The following is a 23,533-nucleotide window of genomic DNA, read 5'->3' on the forward strand; positions in this document are numbered from 1 at the left end:
ATGTCTTTGCCCCTGGTGCTGCAGACAGATAAGATCTAAAATCCCAGCTGAGCTCCTGCATCTGATGCTGGGATCTCCCATGGGAAAAAGGCTCCAGGAGATTCCAGATGCCTGTCCCTGCAGCCCTGCCTAGGCTCTGCTTCCAGCTAAATCCCAAAACACACACATGGCCCTTTCTAAGACTCATCTTCTGACTTTAGGATGACCAGTAATTCCATATATATCCCATTTTCCATTCCCAATCAGCATTTTCAAAGTCCTGTGCAAAGCAGGTGCTCCTGAGTGGCAGAAGTTTAATTTTTCACCACTCTTCAGGCACTCTCCTTCCCACTCCTGACTCCCCATCCTTGCTCCCAGCTCTTCAGAGCTGGGAACAGCCAGTGGTGTGAGTCCAGACAGCTCATCTTGAATCTTGCTGGCAGTGACACCCAAAAGTGTCACAAAAATGCAAATCCTGAATGAGACTGGCGGCTCTGCTGCAAAGGACCTGGCTCACCTGGGCTGCTCTTTACCTCCATGGAAACCACAAATACCCATAAATTCCCTACAACTGGATCATAATCACAGGTTTTGCAGATTAATGGCTAATTGTGTTTAGTCTGTGCAAAGAGGAATCACTGTGCAAGCAGCTCCCACTCTGCTGTAATGGACAGAAATCACCAGTTACCATTTACTCTGCAATTATACAGCAATTAATGGATAGAGGAAACCCCACCTGTAAAGCTCAGAGCTCTGGCCTCTCTGTGGATAACCACAAAGGGGCTTTAAGGGATGGGGGACTCTCTAGTGACATTTTTTGGCCCAGCCAAACCAGTTTGCTGGTTTGTAGTGGGGAAAATCTTTTCCTTTCAAAGTGGGACTTTGTCCCGCTGTAGACCCCAGTGCAGTGGGAGATGCCTGCTCTTAGCAGGGTAAATCCTGATGTGCACTGTGCCCAGCAATAGAGGCAGACACAAGATGCTTCTCCCCTCCTTTCTTGCTCCCTTCTGTCCTCAATCAACCATCTCCTCTCCCACCCTGAGGCTCTTTGCCTTTTGGTGAGGTGTTGGGTGGAAGCTGCTGATGGAGGTGGGCAGCAGGGTGAGCCCTGGGTGAACTGGCTTGAGATAAATCAAAATCTAGACGTAAAAAAAGCTCTCAGCACCTCGTGGAGAGGGCCTCCAGAGAGCAGCTTCCATTTCCTTCGTTGGGGTCACCTCTGTGTGCCTTGACTGCCCCTGACAAGCGTTTGTTTAAATCTCTCCAGCTCTCTCAGAAGTTTCTTGCAGCTTTTTAAGACATATTTGCTGGAAACTGAATACTCCTTGCTCCAGCTGAGACTTTTCTGGTTCTGAGTAGGGAAAAGTGATTGCCTCCTGGGGTTTACACATGTAACAAACTCTATCTGCTCCATCCCCAAATGAGAATTGTTTGGGTTTTGGCAGCAATATGGCATTGTTGATTTACAGTCTGTTCATGATCTCCAGCAGTCCCCAGGCCCTCTCCTGCAGCACTGCCCAGCCACTCCAGTTTCAGAGTTGTTTGCATCAATTCCTCCTACTGAAAAATAGTCCCCATTTGCCAGCATTGAATTTCATTTGGTTGATTTTGGCCCAGTTCTACAATTTGTCAAGTTTGTTTTAAATTCTTAACCCTGCTTTTGGAGGTTCTTACATCCCCTTCCAGGACAGTGTCATGAAATCATCCAAGTCAGTAGTGAAAATACTGAGTAATGCCAGACTCAGGACAATATTCCTTTTGAAACACCCTCCCAGCTTGACATGGAATTATCTGATTTTTTTTTGTTTAATGGATTTTGCATAAACCTTATGGTGGCCTTTCTTAGGTCATATTTCCCTGGTTTGTTTATGGTGATCTGCTGTAGGATAGTAGCAAATACTTTCCTGAAATCAGGATAAATCACATCTGCTGCCTCCCCTTTATCCACAAAGTCATTAAGCCTGTCAAAAAGGAAATTAGATTGGGTTGACACAATTTGTTCTTGACAAATCTGTGCTGGCTGATTTTTATCACCTTATCATCTCGCAGGTGCTTATAAATTGATTGTTTAATAATTTGATGTACTTTCTTTCTGGGAAGCCAAGTTAGGCTGACAGGTCTATAATTACACACTGGCTCCATTTTCCCCTTTTTCAAGGGGTTTCCCCTGATTTTGAGACCTCACTCCACTTCCAAGAGTTCTTCAAGACATTCCTAGAGTGAACAACCTCACCTCCACACTCAGCACCTTTGGAATACACAGCAGAGGCACAGCTGGGTGGAAGACCCAGAATGTGTAATTTACACCTTAAAGTTGCACCCAACTTGGAAAAATACTTTTCAAAGCTGTGCTCAACACCCAAAAAACGGATTTCAAAGTTAAGGCCCATCACATGCAAACCCTCTTACATCATGGATTTTTCCAAGTGATAGGAGAAGAGGGAGTGGCTTTAAGTTGAAGAAAGGTTCAGATCAGATATTTTGGCTGTGAAACTCTGGTTGCCCAGAGGAGCTGTGGCTGCCCCTGTATCCCTGGAAATGTCCAAGGCCAGGCTGGATGGGTCTTGGAGCAGCCTGGGGTAGTGGAAGGTGTTCCTACATGGCAGGAGGTGGCATTGGATGATCTTTAAGCTCCCTTCCATCCTCTTTCTGGGATTCTACAAATATTCACCTAATAATGAGCTTTTGTGAGGGGCATGGTTGGAGACCCACAGCTTTGGGAGCATCCTGTGGCATTCTGGCAGGTGCTGCTGACTGGGGAGGTGACAGCTCCATTTCTCTTGCTCTCCGTGTTCTGCACCCCCTCTTGCCTCATCCCATCCCCTCCCCACCTCCAAGCACTTTCTAACTCTGGGTTTGGGGCTTTTTTTTTTGTTTATTTTGTTTTTCCTCTCCCATTTCTAGTACTCGTACGAAGGGATGGAGATTAACAGCCTGCCAGTGGAGCTGACAGTCGTGTGGAACGGGAATTTCAACATTGACAACCCGGCACAGAACAAAGGTAAAGAGTTATTTCAACTTGTCCTTGGAAGCGGTAACCTTAGCAACGGGCCCTCGCTCCCTACACTTAACAAAGCCGCCACCGTCTCCCCGTGCTGGCTGCTGCACACTTGTTCTCTGCACTCTGCAAATTACCAATTTTTGAGTGCTTTGTATGCCTCCCCCCAGCCCTCCAGTTCTCTAATTCCACCTGAGAAATGCGACTCTCCCTCCCACTTGTGTTGCTCTCCCTCCTGCTTCTCCCCACATCCTCGTGTCTGGTTTTCACGCCCTTCCTTCTACAGCTTTGTCTCCCCCTCTTTATTTCTCCTGCAGTGATGCTCTTCAAGTTAACATGCCAGGAGAGCGGGCTCTCTGCTCAGAGGCAATTTAGTAATGAGCAGGGGAAGGCAGAGGGGGAGCAGAAAGGCTGCGGCTCTCCAGTGGGAGAATTCTGAGCAAAATAAAATGATAATGATAAAAAGGAGCTGAAAACCATCTGTGTTTAACCACCACCGATGGCACAGGTTTGATGTGTCCCTTGCAGAGGGGGCTGCACATCCAGCCACGACCCTGAGGCAGGCTGGGTGTTCCTGGAGATGGATGGTCAGTTCACATCTTCTTCTTCCTTCTTGTCTTTCCACCCTGGAATCTTCCCCCCAGGCAACCCCTCCGCTTGGCTGCCCTGAATTTGCAGCTGACACCTGCAGATTCTCTTCTTCTCACATCATCACCTCTCAGAAATGTCTCCCTCTCTCTCTCTGCCTTGTTGTGGACACTTCCTGCACCTTCTCCCGCTCCATCTGTCCCTGTCAGATACTCCCACAGCGCTGTCACACCGTTCCACACCGAGGCTGAGGTTCCCACCAACACCACGTTGAACCTGGAGAGCAGCACAGGGCAACTCTTCTCCCCATGGCACAACCCCATCTGCCCTTCTCCCCCTCTGAATGGCAGAGTTTTGGCACCAAAATCCCAAAACTCTGTCTTTTGAGGGTTAAATCCACTCAGCAAACACAACAGGCTGGAGATTCCTGCCCAGCCCTGGCACTCAGGCAGGGCCTGTGCTGACATTTCCACCCTGCCTCTGCTCTGAAGCTGTCTCCTTTTCTCCAAGCCATGCCACGGTGTTTCCAGGACACTGCTGTTTTCCAGGGGCCCAAACAGTGCCAGGGGCTGTGAGAACCTTTAACAGTGTGGGTTGGAGGTCAGAATTTGGACACTTGCCCCTGTCCTGCTTAGTTTTGTGCTACCATAAAATGAGCACCCCTGGAACAACATGGTCCACACCAAAAGTGTAAATCCTTTTCTTGGGCCACACTGAGCTACCCTAGGTGATGTGGGAGTAAAATTAATAAAGTTAAATTAATATTTGATTAAATAAAAGTGATAAAACATGATCATATGATGATCATATTTTTGGACTGTTTGTGCCAGTAACATAAAACAGACCAGGGGATGAACTCAAGAATCATCTGTAGCACCCAATAATCTTGGGTTATTCCAAGCCAAAATGTTGCAAATAACGACTGGAAAAAAATCTGCAGCACTGGCTGGTGGCTGTCCCAGATGAGTAATTTGGATATTATCATCATGTTTTTGGTCAGGAGGAGAGTTTGAGCATGTTCCCATAGAGATACCACATGGAAGCAATACCACACTCTCATGAGGTGACCAAGATGCCACTGCTTTCACATCCAGCATCACCACGGGCTGGGCTGGGAGGCTGAAATGCTAAACTGACCCAAACCTGCTGAATTACCTACAGAGGTACCCACTGGTAGCATCTCAAGCAGAACAACTCAGCAAATTTACGGATATCCAACAGAAAATTAAGGAAATAGGTGTATCCCACAAGGTCTGGGAAAAAAAACTGTGCTTGACAGATGTTTTACAGGCTTTTTTGGGGTGCTTTTGGGTACTTTTCTTGCACCCACCCTGGAGAAATAAAGAGTTTCTGAGTTTTTCTTGCATTTGGCCAATACTTGCTGACTTCTCGGGGGAAGGTATGGAGAGACAGAGCTTTCAGCACAAATATTTCCAAAGCCTCTGAGCTCTGGGATTGTGTATAAAGATAAAAATCACTTTAGTCACCTATGGACACAGAAAAACAGAAGCACAGAGGAAAAATCTCCCAACATACGCACAAATGAAGGAAAACAAAAAAGTCTGAGAGCCTTGATTCTGCCACCTTTATCTTCCAGGAGGAGAATTCTGCTATCAGTCCCCTGTGCAAGCCAGGCCTCAGTGTCTACATCGTAAAACAAGGATAAATAACATGATCTCATTTCGTAGGAGGACTTCAATATTTTTAGGCTTTATTAGAAAAAGCTCTGAGTGCTTCTAATCACTTAACAGCCCAAAATGGAGCTAAGCATTAATCATTGCTGTCTGTATTAGAGTGGAATCAACTCTGCTTCAAAGTGGGAAGCAGACTGAATTTCTGGAGCAGAAGAAGGGGTAAAGGCTGTTTGTGAATCCCTGGAATCAGCCTCATAATGAACCATTTACTGTTATCTTTTGGGATTTCTGTCAAGTTGGAAACCTGAGTGGCATCACCTTAGCACAAAATTCTGGGGAGTTTCACACCCAAGTTTGAGCTGTGGGTTGGCCAGGTCTAGAAAATTCTTTTAGGATGAAGTGCTGAGTCTGAGGTTGGTTGTTGGTGACATATTCAGTCTGTGAAAAAGGAAGGGACTGTGGCCAAATCACTGCCCAAGCACCATTTTCTCCAACCTCCTCTCAACATACTGAGAGAAACATCCTCCCTTCTGCTCTCAGCTTCCAAAAACACCTTTGATGAAGAACGAACTAAGGAATGAACTTGATTTCAAGAAGGACGTCCACGTTTCCTCCCCCACCATTACTCACCCCCCTGGAGGGTTTCCATCCTGCCTCTGGCATGAGCAGCCCAGAACACTTTCCCCTCTTGCTCCCACTGCCACCCCACTCTCCTGTGCTGTCTGCCTCTCTCAGCTCCTGTGTTTTTGCTCTCCCTGCAGTTCACCTGTACAAGTGCGGGGCCATGCGGGACAGCTGCGGACTCTGCCTGAAAGCCGACCCCGACTTCGAGTGTGGCTGGTGCCAGGGACAGAACCAGTGCACGCTGAAGCAGCACTGCCCAGCCCAGGACAGCCAGTGGCTGGAGCTGTCCAGCACCAAGGGCAAGTGCACCAACCCCAAGATCACGGATGTAAGTGTTGGATCCGCAGGAAGCTGGGGGAACCCTCTCCTTGGGTTGGGAAGCTGGGAGGAACCCTCTCCTTGGGTTGGGAAGCTGGGAGGAACCCTCTCCTTGGGTTGGGAAGCTGGGAGGAACCCTCTCCTTGGGTTGTTTTCCTGATTTGGGGTTGGGTTGGTGATGGGAAGGTCAGGGTTGAGCTCTGCTGGGTCAGGAAAAGCCTCAGGCACTTGGGGGATGTGAGACCATGGTGGCTTCAAAGGCAGGAACACGTGTCCACAGCTCAGGGGTGACCTTGGGTTAACACCTGAGAGCATCAGAATTCCCATCATAACCCCCAAACACGGGATGCTGGTGCAACCTGAGGAGCCCCAGAGCACCTGACCTGCCCCAAAAAGGGCTGGCAGATGTGGCATCAATCCCTCAGGAGACCTTGGCCTTCTAGAGACATCTGAAGGTGAGACAAGATCTCCAATGGCCGGTGTGAGGGTAAATCAAAGGAGCCCAAATGCCTCTTGGAGCAGCCTCTCTGGTCAGCCTGGCTGAGAAGGAGGTGTTGAGTGATCCCAGAGAGGTTGGAGCCTTGCTGACAGGAGATCAAGCTAGAGGGGAGGTGTAATTTATGTTTTTTGGCAACATGACACAGACAAAGCCATGTCCAGAAAAAAAAAACAACCTCCACTGACTCCAGCAGATTAAACCCTTTTGTTTGCCCTGCCCCTGGCTGATGTTGCGAGGTCAAAAAAGTCTTCACAGAGCAAATAAAGCCCTGTAAAATTGTCAGGTGTCCCCTTGGAAGGCTCAGGGAGGAGGCAGGAGCAAGCCTGGAGTAGGAAAAGTTGAGAACTGCCCTGTTGAGATAAAGAGAATGAGGACAGGGCTGGGAGAAGGGCCTGAGGAATAACACCGTTCTTCAGGAAGTTCCCTATTGATTGTGATGGCTGGGCCAAAGGAAAAGCTGGAGGAAATGTTCAAAAAGGAAATCAGAGAATGGGAAAACCATAAAGACAAGGAGCAGAAGGAGGGAGAGAAGGCAGGGGAGGCAAGTCAGGCCTGAAATCTAAAAGGATTTTTGTCTGCTGTCTTAGGATGCCTTTGCCATAATGCCAGGCACATTTTCAGGGTCACAGGACAGGCAGCAGGACAGACCTGAGCCTCCAAAATGAGGGCTCCAACCCTTCCAGCTGCCTCCTGCCTTGAGCACAGGCCTTACTCAACATGAGCACCTTTCAGTGTGGCCAGGGCCTGATTTACCAATGGGAAAAGTCAAGAGAGAAGTGAAACAGGGAAGATATGGGGAACTGCAACAGAGGACAATCCAGCCTCCACAGTGGTCCTTTAATAGGAATAATTAGGTGGGTTATTTTCCTAGAAGGCAAGAAAGGCTTTTTTAAGTTGTTTTTGATTCAGATTCAAAAACTGTGGGTGTCATGGAAGAGCCCTAAACTGCTATTTCTGCTTGAACATTTTGGGGGAGCAAAGGCTAGGTTGAATCTGCTTTTCCCAGATGTTACTGAAAATAAACCCTTTCCCTGTGTTTTGATCCATCTCCCTGTCATTCACTAGCTTTCAAAGCTCTCTCTCAGTTGAATTGTTTGAGTTCAGTTTATTCTGATGTTTATGGCTTATTCTGGTGTTTCCAAGCTGAAGGTCTCTAAATCTCTGAATCTCTTGGATTTATTTGAGACTGGTAATTCTGACCCCACCTGAACCACCTGAAGCTGTGAAACCAAACCCAGACAGCCAGAAAGGACAGTTACACCTGCAAATTCAGCTTTGATGCCTTGAAAAATCGCTTGGAGCTGGGGGAAACATTTAAAAAGTATTTTCAGATTCTCAGACATTGTAAAACAATGATAGAATTTGGTATGGGGCAGCTGATGGATGATCAGCTAAAGCAGAAATCTAAAGCACAAGGACCTGGGCGTGCAGAGGTTCTGAAGGTCCACTCACATTTCCCTGACATATTTTAACCCTAATCCTTCATCTCCAGGCTCTTTTTGAAAAACAAGCCCATTCTCCACCCTACAGTTCCAGAGGGGCAGTGCTTCAGATTCTGCTGGCATTTCCTCCAACAACTCTCCGAGCTCCAACAGATCATTGCAACACTCGCTCATGAAATATTCCAGCTGCCTGCTGCAATCCTAAGTAGCTCTTGGAAGGCCTTTTTCTGAGCCATTAGCATGGAAATAATCTCAAGTGACTGGATATATATTGCAGCTAATGGCAGGTCTGGAGCTGTGGGGCAGGAGCATCCAGAGCCTGGAGAGGAGCCAGGGCTGGGTCTCTGCAGGGAAGAGGAGGAACAACACATGTAGTCACACTTGTAGGGGCACTCACACCCCCTCCAGCACCCATCTCCCCATTTCTGTACCAGCTCTGGCATTAACAGAGCCACTCAGGGAAATTAAAGGACTTAGAGACTCGCTGAGCCACAAAAAACTCTTTTAGGAGCAACAAGCAGCAGTTGATATGAGAAGAGACTGGAAATTGGGATGCAGCTCTAGGTCTTCCAAAGGAAGCTGAAGCTTCCTGGCAGCTTTTGTTTCCCTGCCTGGATTTTCCTCTCCAAAACAAGACAGGTCTTGTGCCACATTTTTCACCTGTGATAGAACAGACTCCTCCTCTCCTGTTGTGAAAACAACCTGGTAACACTTTCCTCCTGGTTGAATCTATGACAGAGCTATGAAATGGGATTTAAAAAATCTTCCATGTGAACCTGGGAGAATCCCAGGCCCTTCTGAGTTAAGGAAATAAGTGGGTTTTAAGGAAATAAGTGATTTTTCAAGCTGGTCTTTACAAATTAAATATTGCCTAGGGAAGGATTCAGTGGTGCTGTGTTGGCTTTGGTCTTGGAAATTTCCTGTTGATGCTTTTTGAGTCACAGCAAAAATTTTTTGAAATCTTGTGCTTCAGACAGCTTTCCCTTTCCTCTTTCCCTTTCTTTTTAACTTCCCTGGAAAACCACCACAAATACCTCCTGGTTCCCCATAGAGTCAGAGATGAGTCACACTCACTGAGGACTTGGTTCGCAACACCTACAGTTAATATCCTAAAGTTAATATCCTAAAATTAAATATCCCCCAGAGGTGCCTGGCTCTCCCTCCTTTTACTAAAGATGTGCCTTCTAAAAATCGCCCTTTGGGTGGGAATTACACCAACCCTGGTGCCAGGCTCGGGGCTGGGAAGTGCTTGGGAGCAGCTCTGCTCACACCAGTGCCTCGTCTTTCCCTGCCAGCCCAACTGCTACTGCAGGGCATCGCTGCCAGCCCCAGATTCCCACCTGGCAGAGAATGGAGATAATTAAAGGTAATTCCAGAGTTGTTCCAATGCTCAGGAGACAGTTCCAGTGCTGATTCCCACCTGGCTCTGGACAAGGATGGTGGAGATCAGACTCTGTGAGGGTCTGGTGCAGGGCCAGGCCAGGATGCAAACACCATTCCAGCACCCCCAGGTTGGGATGGTCGCTCATCTCATGCTGAGATTCAGAGGCTCCACAAATGATCTGTCCATGCTCCCTGCCTGCTCTTCCAACAGCTCTCCCAGGATGGAAACTGGAGCTCTTTCAGGGAGAGGTGCTGGCACAGAGCAGCTGCTGCTGCCGTCTCAATCACCATCCACCTCCTCCACACCTAACCCAACACCCTGCTCCTGCTGTGGTTTGGCCTGTTTTATTCCAGATGGACAATTTCAGCTGAATTTCTGATGCATGACCATTACCTACCTCTAGAAGAAAGAAAAACCCCCACGAGCTTTGGGCTGAGAATTTAGGATTTCAAGTGACTGGCTCAACCGCTTATGTCCTTCTCTTTTTCTTTCTCACATTTCTCTCCACCGTGTCCCTCTCCTGCCTTTCCATGGCTCACGTCTACAAAGTGCAGAGCTCAGCTGCAGTTCCACAAATCCCTGCTCCTGCCTAGAAAAAATCTCCTACCTACATCACCTCTGGATGGTTTGCAAGTAGTTAAAAGAGAGTAAATGAGGTCTGGGGCAGAATTTTGCATATTCTGAGTATCTGAAGTAGGTTTGTTTCCTCACCTGTTCAGCATTTACAAGTGCCCCTGGTGATCCCCAAAAGCTGTCTGTTCTTTCACCTGAGAGGATTCTGGTGCCTGGTTTGATTGTTCCCCTCTCTCTTGGCTTGTTTCCCCAGATCAACCCCGTGACAGGTCCTCGTGAGGGCGGGACCAAAGTGACCATCCGTGGGGAGAACCTGGGGCTGGAATTCCGGGATATCGCATCCCACGTCAAAGTGGCCGGTGTGGAGTGCAAGCCGCTGGTGGAAGGGTACATCCCAGCAGAGCAGTAAGTGGGTGTGTGGCAGAGCAAAGCCACCTAATGCCATTCCTACCTGCAGGGCCTTCCAAGGACTCCATTCCAACCTGGGAATCGAGGGATGGAAAAGGCCATTCCTCACGTACAGCTCAGGATAATCCATTTATTTAATAATCCCGTTATTACTGTTTGGATTGCATATTTAAGTGATCCTCACAGCAAATGCCCTGCAGTTATCCCAGTTTTCACCAAGCAGTCACCTCAAGGTGTTCAATTCCAGTTTGGAAGGCAGAAATCCTGAAAAACCTCTTGCTAAATGCAGGAGTGATCATTAAACCTTAAAGCTGCCTCCACCATGCCAGGCTAGATCTGAGATGGATAGAGCCAGACCTCAGCCCAACATTTCTGTGTGTATTTAGGTAGATTTACACTTGCCCCCACCAGAATCCACCACTTTCTAAAGAATAACTTAATCCACAACTTGGATTCTGGATGGGACAGAAGAGAGTGGGTTAATTTAGAGTCCATTCCCCAGCACTGTGGGCTCTTTGCTCCAATTCCACCTTACCAGCACCACCAAACAATCCCTCAAACTCTGCTGGTTGATATTTTCCCCTCAGGATCGTGTGTGAGATGGGGGAGGCCAAGCCCAGCCAGCACGCTGGATTTGTGGAAATCTGCGTGGCCGAGTGCAAGCCAGAGTTCATGGCCAGGTCTTCTCAGCTCTACTACTTCATGGTAAGTTCCTGAAAAAAGTTCTCTGTGGCCCTAAACTCTTTGGCCTTGATCCTCTTTGCTCCCTCTGTCCATTGTCCGTCACCATGTTGAGCCTCCGAGCTCTTCGCTGCCGTTCTGGGTGCACCAAATTGTTCATTCCATTTCCTTTTAACATCTTGTTCCCAGCAAAAATAGCCGGTCTAATTAAAGTTTTAACAACCTAATAATAGTCCAGATTATTAGTCCAGTTACAGTTCCATGCAGCCGTGGTCCAAATTAATACAGAAAATTCTCATTAATAGTTAAAAGTGCTGAACAGGAAAGAAAAGAAAAAAGATCTAGAAAAGGGAAAAAATTTCCTAGTATCTTATTTTTTTTTGAGTGTGATACTCCTACTACCAACACCCCTCTGGCTGGAGCCACCAGTGTCCTCCAGAAGAAACTTGGGGGTTGCCACTACTCCTAACAACCCCTGGATCTTCAGAGCATGAGTGTGATGGTCTCGATTGAGTTTCTTTCTTCTCCCTCTTGGATTGCCCCAGGAGTTTATTCATCCCCTCCACACCAGGAGCACTGGGGTCAGCACAGATCCACCTCAGGCTGCTGGTGAGCTGTAGGATGTGTCTGGGGCTCAGTGCTGGTGGGCAGCTGTTTTGGATGCTCCATGATGAAACGAGAGACACCTGCGTGCTTCAGCTTCAGTTCAAGTGCAAACACATGTTGTACACTCAGCCTGTGCTTTTTTCCTCCCTTCTGATGATGTTCCAGGTCCAAGAGACCTGATTATTCCTCTAAGACCCCTTGCTGGGGACATGCAAGCGTTGTCTGGCCTTGATCTGTTCAGATCTGTGCAGGTTTGAGATGAGAGGGTCCCTTTGTTCCCATCAAAAGCTCTCAACTCCTGCAAGAGAATGGGTCTCTTCTGAAATTATTCACATGCCTGAGCATTTCTTTATGGTAAAGGGAACTTGTAATGAATGCAAATGTCTTGGATTCCCCCCTCGAGCTACACAAGTTTCTCTGTTCTCTGCATTTTCCGATGTCACTCAGGTGTTGCGGTGGCGGGGGCAGAGAAACACCTTGAGAGAAAGCCCCTACCAGGCAGCCAGAAGGGCTCTTTCCAGGACATTACACTTCAACGTGTCACCTTTGCCACTCTTGGAATTACTGTCTGGTTTTGATCATCCGTGTCCATCTGTGACAGCTTTTCCCTCTGCTTGCCGCCTTCCCAGCTGCCAGGGCACAAGCACGAAGCCACCAGGGTTTTCTCTGCTGAATACCTCGATACCTTTGTGCTAGACTAAAAACTCCCCCCAAAAATGCAGAAACTCTCCAGCCTGCCCATCATATTCCCTCTCCCGTGTCCGGTGCTTTCACAGTGGGAGCCGTGTTTTTTTGGCTTCCTCGGATTTTTCTGCCAGGAGGGCAGAGATGCTGTTGCAGGAATCTCGACGTGCCTTGGCATCCTGCAGCGGCGCGTGGCAGCTTGAAGGGAAAGAAGATGTTTGAAAACCAAGGAAAAGCATCACCTGGGAGATAAATGTCACTTCCTGACTCATGGCAAATCTCCTGGAAAATTGATTTTTGAGAGGTTTGAAGGAAAACATGGTCAAAGTTGGCCAACTGGTTCAGCCTTTCCCTGTCTTGCAAGAATTCAATGAGATGATGGCTTGGACTCAATAGAGTATTTAATTTCTTAAAATAAAATAATAAATAATAATAATAAAAAATTAATAATTTCTTAGTTTTAAGAAAGAAGTGTCTTAGTTTAGAGATGCTAGAATGGTTCTTCTCCACCTTTCTAACCAGAACTTTTAAATTCAAATAACTGCTCATTTGTTTTAAACTCATCTGTGATCAAAACCTGCAAATTGCATTAGAAAGTAGAATAAGCCAAGAGGGAAACAAAGCTGAAATGAAATTTATGATGATCTAAATGAAATATATTTTTTTACAGTTATTCATTTTCTTGCTGTGATTATTGCCCCAGTCCTGCAATGAAAAACATATTACATGTTCTTCTCAATTCAGGTACTGAGGAAAGTTTACCTTTATTCTGGCTTTAGATGAAAATATCATGTCTCAGTGCAGGTGCTGTCGACTACTCTACATTTCTTCTAAGTCTGCTGCTAAGATCCTTGTTATTTTGGAGAGCATTTCTTATCCATTCCTTTCATCTTCTCCCCTCTTGCTGTTACTGTGGAACCTCTAGAAAGGAAACCTAGGTGCCCAAGCTGTGTTTGAGTCACGTCTTGCTCTTCCTGCATTCCTAGGAGGAATGGAATGGGAGCCAAGGTCTTGACAAGCTCCATGGGGGGCAGTTTAGGCCCAGCTCTGATGGTGCTTCTCCGTGGAAAACCTGTGTGCAGGAGATGCTGGATAGGAAAGGGTTGGGGAGCTGAGGAAAGTAGGTAAAATCCCATAAAATGCACAAAATTTCCTGTTCTCTTTCCCTCATTGTCACTTTCCAGCCTCTCACCTATCCACAAGACTCTCTTGGAATTTTCCAGCACCTTCCAGCAGCGAGGACATGGTGAATAGTCTGGAGTTCTTCTGTGGATGTGCTGTGTTGTGTTCACGGAGGCCACTGTGAATAATTAAGTGTTGATCACAACTTTGAAATCTGAGCCACAAACCCATTTGTGAGATCAGCTCCAGACACAGCAGAGCTCTGTCAAGGAGCGTTCCTGGTGTGGCTGTGGCCTGTGAGGATCTTCAAAAGGCCATGGCTGCTTTATCCACCTCAGGGAGAGGGCAGGGAACCCACCCAGGGGTGGGACAAAGATCTTTTGGGTCTTTAACTCAAATGTTCCTCTATGATTTTTGAATCAGATACTGCTTCAGTGCTGCTGTGTAGGCTTTGGGCCCCAGGCTGGCCATTCCAAACCCATTTTCTCCCAGGTGGGAGGTCACCTCCCAGCATCAGCCACCATGGTCAGCAGGAATTTTTACTGGTGAGGGTGTCCCTTAATAAGGGAGTTGCCATCAGAGCTTGAGGTGGTACCCAAAATATAAAGGAGCAGTACTGAAGTGCATGCTTTGGATTTTCATACTCTTCCTGTGGTTTTTAACCCATTGAAAAAGAATGGTAGAGAATATTCCCAGAAAATCACTCTCCAGGCTTGGAGAATGGCTGGAATGCTGCCCAGTGGAAAAGGATCTGGTTGACAATCAAGAAGCCAATGGCACCTGGATTGTATCAGGAATAGTGTGGCCAGCAGGACCAGGGCAGTGCCCACCCCAGAGCTGGGCACTGCTGAGGCCCCATCTCAAATCCTGGATCCAGTTTTGAACTCCTCAGTGAAGGGAACGCAGCTGGAGAAGGGTCTGGAGTGGCTGAGGGAGGTGGGAAAGGGGCTCAGCCTGGAGAAAAGGGGGATCAGGGGGAATTTCTGGCTCTGCACAACTCCCTGCCAGGAGGGGACAGCTGGGGGGGTCGGGCTCTGCTCCCAGGAACAGGGACAGGAGGAGAGGGAACGGCCTCAGGCTGGGCCAGGAGAGCCTCAAGGTGGACATTGGGAAAATTCCTTGATGAAAAGGTTGCCAAGCACTGGCACAGGCTGCCCAAGGAAGCAGTGGAATCATTGCCCCTGGAAGTGTTCAAGGTGCTTAGAGAGGTGCTTCTGTGGTGGCTTTGGCAGTGCTGGGTTGATGCTTGGGTTTGCTGATCTAAGGGGTCTTTTCCAACCTCAAAAATTCCATGATTCTAAGTATAAAACCAGCTTCCAAACCATCAGGTGAAAACCAGTCAGGTTGAAACACAAGAAGTGCCCAGCTCTGACAATAGATCCTTCTACAGAGCTGTAAGTCTGATTTTCATGTTCTGCCCTTCCTCCAAGAGCTGCATTTTGAATAGGAGCAAAATGGAAAAATGGAAATCTTGCCGCTGTTTTTCAAAATGATTAAACCAGAGGGGCCTGGGAACAGAGGTGGCTCTGTGTGTGTGAGAGTGGGAGCTGTGGTGTGTGTCAGGTGGTTTTATAAACATGGATTAATGGTCTCCAAAGCTCAATAAGGTGACTGCGTGATGTACCTGCTCGCTCAGAGGAGCTGAGAGCTTCAAGCACTTGTGTCATCATTCTTAAAGAGAGGGGGAAAGAAATAATCTTCATTTAAATGCATATAGTAGCTTTTCACTTGGGACTGAATGGAAAGTTTTTCTATTAAAATGCAAATGAAAGAATAAACTGTAACTCCAAATTTCTCCCTGAATATTGATGTCTCCTCTCTGCATTGTGGTAACAGGGTGATCTGTACCTTCAGAGTGTGAGTATTTTATCTTGATTTGGGGAAGAAAGGAGGATAGCAGGGTAAGAAAAAGAGGTTTGAGATTTGGGGCCTCTAAAAGAATTGTGCCCTTTTTTGATATATTAACACAGTGCTCTGTTAGGCTGGGAAAAGAGGCTCAGAAAATCAGCAGGAAAAGGGAAAAGGTGTTCAAATGGGCAGTGCTGCTTTTGTGGCTGTGGCATTTCAGAGGACACACTGACAGGAGCACCACAACCATGTGTCAGGGGTCGAGGCTTTCTCAACATCCAAGTCAGATAAGAGAAGGATTTTAGGGTCATGTGTGGTCATTTTGCACCAGGGCAGGTTCAGGTTGGACATCAGCAGGAATTTCTCCATGGAAAGGGTTGCTGAACATTGGAATTGAACCAGGAGGAGATGGAGTCCCATCCCTTGAGGTGTTCAAAGAACAGCTGGATGTGCTCTGTTCTGGTTGTCAAGGTGGGGATCGGTCACTGGTTGGACTCGATGATCTTGGAGGTCTTTCCCCACCTCAGTTATTCTGGGATCCTATGTGGGAGAGGCAAGAACAAACTCAGATGTTCTGCTGAGCCACAGCTCTCCTCCATCCAAGGGGGAATGGATTCCCACTGCCAGAGGGCAGGGTTAGATGGAATATTGGGAAGGAATTGTTCCCTGTGAGGGTCGTGAGGCCAAAGAAGCTGTGCCTCATCCCTGGAAGTGTTCAGTGCCACGTTGGACAGGCTCCCAGGAGCAACCTGGGGTAGTGGGAGGTGTCCCTGCCCATGGCTGGGGGTGGCACTGGATGGGCTTTAAGGTCCCTTCCAACCCAAACCATTCTGAGACTCTGAGAATCAATGAAGTTGAGTGATCTTTTCAAAACCAAACAATTTTCATCATTTGTGAGTTGCACAGCTTGGAGGTGGAGATTCCCCATTAAGATCCAATCAAACCAGTTCACTACCTGATTTATCCTGCAGAGCTGGTGTTGTGTGACAGAAAAAAGACCCCTGAGCTGTGCCAAACAAGCAGTGGAGATGAGAGATTGGGACCCAAGGTGCTCCAGGCATGGGCCTGTCTTTGCAGGAGTATTTCTGAGTGGCTACAAGGGCAGATCACATTCTGGAGGGGTGAGAACAGATTGGAGTTGGGTCTGAACTCATCCCACCAAACCTGGCATTCGAGCAGAGTGTCTCTGACAGGACTGGCGTCACCCCAGGCTCCTTTATCAGCCAGAAGACATGGCCAGCCTCAGAAGCCCCAATTAATCCTTAGGGATGACTCACTCTCTCCACCACTAGCAGGAGAGGGAAGGTCCCTCTGCTCCTCTGCTGGGTTTCCAACTCCTCCCTTTGTCTCCACAGACTCTGACCCTCTCTGACCTGAAGCCAAAGCGAGGACCGGTGTCGGGTGGCACCCAGGTGACAATCACAGGCAACAACCTCAACGCTGGCAGCAACGTCATTGTGACCTTTGGGCGACAGCCCTGCCTCTTCTACAGGTACAGATGAGCCCTTCCTGCTCCTCATGCCCAGGTGTGAAAGATTAAATTCTAATTAAAGTTAGGAAACTTCTCCTGCAGCCCTGACACCTTGTCCCTCAAGTGCCTCCTTTGCTCGTGGCCACGTCTATGCTGCAACAGGGCTTATGCATTCTGCACCATGCACAGCCTTGCTGGCCATGTTTTGGGGAGAGAAAATAGGATTTATTTCATTGTTTTGACTGGTATTTGATGTGCTTTTTCCCGTGGCCTCTTGTCAAATTTCAGTACGATTCTCCACGGTCCTGTGCTCTGCTACTTGCTCTGGGAGTGCGTCGTTTAAAAGATTCATTTTCATGTCCCAGCTTTAGTAGAGGTGACAAAGAAAATCTGACAACATCAGTTCGAAGCACTAAACCACCTCCCTTTTATCCCAGAATAGTCCTGTAGCGCTAAGAAATGGATGATTTGCAACATTTTAGCTCCGTGCTGGCTCCTGTTCAATGGCGCTTCAGAGAGGCTTAATGTCAGTGTTACCTGCTGGATGTTCCCTGATCCCTGTGAGAATGAGGCTGAATCCCATTCCCAGAGGCTCCCACAGCTCAAAACTACCCAGGGCAACACATTTTGCTGCCAGTAGCGATGGGGGCTGAAGATGAAGTTGGCACATTTCTCCCAAATATGTCCTTGGCAGAGGAAGCGCTCATTCACAGGAGACCTGGGAGCACTGCCCTGGGGCAATGCCCTTCCCTCTCCTGGCTGTGGGGATCCTCTTTAGCAGCCTGTCATGACTGTGGAGCGATCCAGCATCCAAAATTCAGCAGGGTGAAGTCACAGTCTGTGATTTGAAATGCCAAGTGGGAGCCACAGCTGCTTGGAGATGCTCGCTGAAGACTGGGGAATTTTAGGAGGGATTGAGCACTGTCTTTTGGGGGAATTTAGAGGCCACCTGGAGGGTGCAGTCATTGAAGGTGACTCACACCCCCATTTTAGGGGTATGAGATGAGGCTGCATCACAAATCACAGGACTGGGAAGATTGAGAATATGATGATTGAGAAGTGGTGCCTTGATTTTTGATGCATTTTGAAAGTAATGCAGACCTGGAGCTGATTTTTAGACCCCGCCAAAAAGAAAAGGTTTATGCAGAATCCTCTTTAAATATAATCATAAAATGCTGCCCACTGTATTAGCACTTCCAAAGGTACCAGGCAGGCTGCAAACTGCACTTAAACAAGAATTACAGTCCTAATGCGAAGTAAACTTTATGATCCCAGACTGCAAAGCTGAGGTGCAAACACCCCTTTTATGAGCTGCTGCTGCACATGTCTGCAGGCAGGAAGGAAACATCCATCAAATATTTAATCACAGAGAAATATTTCTGGAGAGAGGCCTTGTTTGGACTGTCCTTGGGGTTCAGATTTTACTCAGGGTCCTGAGAGATGAGGGCTCTTGTGGTTTTATTTAAACCAGTGGAAAGGTAATGCCACTTCCCCAGACACTGCTACACGAACATAAATGTTTCACACTGAGTTTCACCTCTTCAGTGCATAGGTTTGGGACACAGGACATAAGAATAAGTAGTTGGGATCTTTTCTCACCATTTTTGCTGCTGGTAGCACCTGGTTCACGTTCATTTTCTCCTCCTCCCAGGAGATCCACCAAGCACATTGTCTGTAACACCACGGCCTCCTATGAAGGCTTTGAGAAGGTGAAGGTGTCCGTGAGAGTGGACAAGGCCAAGATCCACCAGGAGCTTCACTATGAGTATGTAGAGGATCCCACCATCCTGAGGATTGAGCCTGAGTGGAGCATCTTCAGGTGAGTATCCCATGGGAATCTTCTCACAATTCCCATGGTTTTTTTAAAAGGAGCACTGCTCTGATAACTTTGGTCCTTGGTGTAGAAAACTGATTTCCAAGCATTGTGTCCACCAGGAATTTGTGCAGAGATACTTCCCCAGAGCTAATAGATCCCTCTATTAGAGGGTGGATTAGAGTGAAATGACACTGAATGATCAGTCTTTGTAAATATATAAATATAAATATATATATATAATATAAATTATATATATAAATTATATATAAAAATTATATAATATATAAATATATTATATATAAATATATATTATATATAAATATTTATTATATATAAATATATATTATGTAAATATATATTTATACATTTATATACATATTATATAAATGTTTGATTGTTGGTTTGTTTGTTTGTTTATGTATGTATTTATTTATTTTAGAACAATTTGGAAAGCAGCTACACCCCATTTTTTTTGCTATTATCTCTAGCAATATGAAAATATAAAAGCCTAAAAATATCCCATAAGAAAATGCATAAGAAAGAAATGGAAAGAATGAGAGTAGAAAGACTGCTCCACTCGTAGGCTCCACAAAACTTGGTCATTGCAATTTTGATGTCTGTTGGTTGAAGTGATGGTCACAGACTGGATCCATCAGATGGCAAGGGGCATCCCAAAGAAACGATGGAGACAATCCCCAGAACACAACCTCTTCTGGGTTTGTCCTCAGGTTCAGGTGGGAACACCCAGTTTCCTGCTGGATGATGGAAAGTCGAGGATCAGGAGTCTTTGACAGCTTCTCAGAAGACACAGCTGCCTATTAAATTGTCAGTTATGTCCCATCATGGCCCATCAGCAGCATGAACACCTTCAGGCTCCGTGTGAATGTCCCCTGGGTGGGGAGTTATCACAGCTGAGTTCACTCCATAAGGACAGAGACAAAGTTCCCACCTCCCTGGGTTCCCCTCTCTCCTCACCTGGGCCAGCACCAGCCTAAGCTGGGCTGTGCTCAGCCCTGGCTCCTGGGTGGGTGCTTTGCCCATCAGCAGCTTGCCCTGAGTGTCTGAGCCACCAGCACCCTGTGTCTCCTCCAGTCTCACACTCTTCTCCCTAGACCTGGGAGGACTGGACAATAGTGTCACATTTACCTTATCCCAGGTTCTCTCCACACTCCAAATTCCGTTTGTAGGTGTATTTGGGGAGGGGTGGCTTTGGTGGTCACAGATGAGCAGCTGCTTCTTTGCAGTTTGCTACGGTGGGCAAAAGCCTTTCCATGATTTTAGCAACATTTTAGCTGTGAACCATTTCATTCTGTCACAGTTTGTGAGCTGCAGTTCCTACCTTTCCCACAGCCTTCATGGACTTGAAATTCCTACATTTCCCACAGCCTTCATGGACTTGAAATTCCTACATTTCCCACAGCCTTCATGGACTTGAAATTCCTACATTTCCCACAGCCTTCATGGACTCGATGCCTCAGGACTAAGCACTCCCTGTTTGGCCATGGTGCCTAAAAGCCCCAGGGCTCTGTCTCGAGATGAAACACACCAGGAGCCCTGCTCCCTGCCCTATCCAAGAGCCTTTCTCCTCGTTAGGAATACCTTTTTCTCTTCACCCCCTTGATGCTGCTTTGGTGAATTCACAGGGTTCACATGAAGGTGCCTGAGAGCAGCGTTTGCCCTGGTTGGGGAAGGCATCAAAGTGATACCCAAACTCTCAGAAGCCTGGAGAAATGGACTCAGAAAGGGAGAAATTGGTCATTAAATGCTCTGGTATTTCCTTGAAAAGATACAAAATAAGAAATCTTAGTCTCCCCTCATTCATCCATGGCAGCTCTCTGCTCCCCTGTCAAACTGGACTGATTGGAGTCCCTGGGGATTAGGAGCAGGGCTTGTAAATCCCCCCAGTTGAGCTCCCATCCCAAAGATGTTTTCACAAATCAATTAGTGCCTTTAATTACCGTGAGGGAATTTACTGGTTTAGCCAGATTGAGTCTTTGCACGTTGGGCTCGAAGCTTTAGTGTCAGGATTTTCCATTTGGGGCTTTTATTTTCAGTCAGACTCCAGGTTATCAGTGAAATGAGAAATCCCTTTACTCCCTTATAGAGTGAGTTCAGTGCTGCTTAAAAGGTGCAAGATTGACAGCCTAGGAGAGTGAATTCCCGAATATCCCCTGGAAAAGCTGCAGCACAGGGACCTTCCTCCACCTGGCCTCAGGTGTGGCTGCAAGGTGAGGAGCTCTTCACAGCCTGCTTGCTCCTTGGTTTCTCTGCTGAAGCTGCCAGACAGAGGTGAAGGAGCAGCCAAGGAGATGCCTCAGGTGTAAGCAAAGTTTTGGCCAGCCTGGAGGTGCTGGATGGATGGGATCCCCCATTCCCAAATCCCAGAATAATGGAAATAAGGGTGAGGTGCTTGTTTAGGGGGTACTAGATTATCTGTGGGGTGTGTAGCTGCTAGGATGGATGGCTGGGACTGCACTTGTCTCACCTCTCATGGAATTATTAAGGCTGGAAAAGACCTCTGAGATAATTGACTCCAATTCTTAACCCAGCACTGACATGTTCACCACCCAAATGTGTCCCCAGGTGACACATCCACACAGCTTTTGCACACTTCTGGGGATGATTTGAGCATTTCCAATGATGGAACATTTTTGGGTACAACCTCTCCCCTTTGCTTTCCTCATCTGAAACCAGGGAGCATCAACTTGAGCATTAACAGACGCCCCATTTTAACCAAACCTACCCAGTTTCATCCTCCTCCTTAACCACTTTTGAGCCACTCCAAAGGTGCACAGCCCTGGAGAAGATGGAATATCCAGGATTACCCAGAGTTCAGGGTGTCAGGGGCGGTTTTTGGTGCTGTAACTGCAAGGCTGAGCTGTTCCCAGCAAGAGATGATTGCCACTAAACCAGCTTTGCAAAACCAGTGAATGAATGTACCAAGCCTGGCTTAAAACCTTTTCAAGGGCTGTTTTTCAAGACAATAAAGAAAAGATTACTGCTAATTTACTTCCATAGCCAAAAAAACACAAAAAAACCAAAAAGACTCACGCTGGGCTGGCAAGTAAAAATGTTATGAGGCTGCATTAATACTTTTGATCTGGGTTTGATTTGAGTTACATCCAGCAATTACCTGAGTCTGCAGGCAGAAAATGATAGTCAGGGTCTGTTGGGGCAATAACCAGTTAAATTCTGAGAGCTTTTGGCACCTCTGTTATTTTGCTAGGCAGCAGCAGGTCTCTAGGCTTTGCTCCCACCTGGCTGACCATCCAGAAGCAGCCACAAATGCCAATGGCTGGTGATTTTCAAGGCAAAAAACAGTTTTATTTACTTTGTTTTCAAGCCAGAGATGGTTTGGGGGTGATTTTAAGTCTTCAGCAAACAAAAACCTGCTTTACCTTTTTTCTTTCCCTCTCTCTGGTCAGGTGCTGTGGCTGTGTTTATTACCTGTGGTCTGAGCCTGCAAGCTCAGATTCCAACCCAAACAGAGGATTTTTGACACGTGGGTTTAAAACTGTGTGCACGGATTTGGTTTGATTAAATAAAAGGATTTGTGTTTATATAGACACACATACCTGTAGGTGTGTTCACACATTGGATTTTTGTGGAACAAGTAAAACTTTGAGCCAAGTAGAGATATAAAATCCCTTCTAGTTTGAATCATCAGAGATTAATTATATTAGTAATTAGTAATGAAATAATGATTTAATTATTAATGAATAATGCAATAATAGCAATAAAAATATTGTTTTTATTACTAATACTAAGGCTCACAGCCAAAACTGAGAAGACTCTGGGCAGTGGAGAAAGAATAATTTGGTTTATACACTTCTGGGTTTTGAAGAATGAGCTCTCCCTGGATGGTGTCAGGAATCTTTGCAGGGAAACTGAATTTTGGGGAGAGGGTATTTTTTTCTGCAAGGCAGAGAAGGTCTCTTGTAAACAGATGTGTGACTTCAGCAGGATCCCTTGTGCATTCAAAAAAACTCATCCAGATCTTGTGGAAACAGAAAAATGTGGGTTTGCCCTGTAAAATTTCCCATTAGCAATTTCCAACCATAGCTGATAGCTGATTTCAGAGAGAAAAAACTTGAGATACTCTGCAAAACTCAAGGTCAAATGTTGCCCTAACCATGGACCAGTCCTTGAGTGAAAGACCATGAGGAGCCTCCCAGAGAAGTGTCCCAGGAGTATCTCCTGGGTATCTGCTGAGAGATGTGGTTGTGCCAGTTCTCTTTGGATAAACCCAAACTCTTTGGTTCATCAACGTGGATGCCACTGGAGGGGCAGGGGCAGAGCTCACCCAAACCTGACAGCTATTCTGTGGGTGTTTGCATTCATTCCTGCCTCCCCAGCTGATAAATAATGGAAGATAAATGAGGAACACTGAAAACAAAGGTCAGAAACGGGGGAGATTTGTTGCCTTCTTCCTCACAAGGTGTTTATTCTCTGGTGTATTCTCATTTATAATGCACGTGCTTCCCCTTTCCTGTGTGTGCAGCTTTACCTGGAGGCAGGAAAGGGATTCTGAGCTTTCTTTTCACAATCCCATTGATTTCCACGTGGCCTCCCCTTCCCAGCAGGAAATAAAGTGCATCCTGGACAGTTTCCAAAGGGAGTTATAGAGGCAGGTGCTGAAACTGCTGAGAGCACTGCTCACCCTGGCAGCCCCTCAGAGATGGGGCTGTCTGCTGATGACATTTCCTCATCCTGTCCTGGCTGTGTGAGCCCTGACAAGTGAAGGTTTTACTTTCTTGGGTAAGTCTTCTCCTTTCCTGGATCACTCTGGCTCCACCTCTATCAGCAGAGCTCACCCTGATAGATCAGAGCTGCTTTAATTTGGGATGGCCAAAGCTGC

At 46.9% G+C, this 23,533-nt stretch overlaps 1 protein-coding gene and 1 long non-coding RNA gene across 2 annotated transcripts in view; one reads left to right on the plus strand and one right to left on the minus strand.

The window, feature by feature from the left end:
- The window catches only part of PLXNA4 (plexin A4), a 390,481-nt gene that overhangs the window by 312,876 nt on the left and 54,072 nt on the right, over positions 1-23,533 (plus strand). The window contains exons 10-15 of the mRNA XM_086886383.1: positions 2,884-2,980; positions 5,961-6,151; positions 10,293-10,444; positions 11,035-11,152; positions 16,744-16,880; positions 18,511-18,678. Of these exons, the coding sequence (XP_086742509.1) occupies positions 2,884-2,980; positions 5,961-6,151; positions 10,293-10,444; positions 11,035-11,152; positions 16,744-16,880; positions 18,511-18,678 (863 nt within the window). The remainder of the gene's footprint in view (positions 1-2,883; positions 2,981-5,960; positions 6,152-10,292; positions 10,445-11,034; positions 11,153-16,743; positions 16,881-18,510; positions 18,679-23,533) is intronic.
- On the minus strand, positions 5,221-11,757 carry LOC147653381 (uncharacterized). The gene is made up of 2 exons (XR_015286043.1): positions 6,247-11,757; positions 5,221-6,185 (listed from the first exon to the last, which is right to left on the minus strand). It is a non-coding gene; the product is annotated as an uncharacterized LOC147653381 (long non-coding RNA).

The sequence above is a fragment of the Cyanistes caeruleus genome, chromosome 4 (genome assembly GCF_971803275.1).
Source record: "Cyanistes caeruleus chromosome 4, bCyaCae1.hap1.1, whole genome shotgun sequence".
Classification (NCBI taxonomy): Eukaryota; Metazoa; Chordata; class Aves; order Passeriformes; family Paridae; genus Cyanistes; species Cyanistes caeruleus.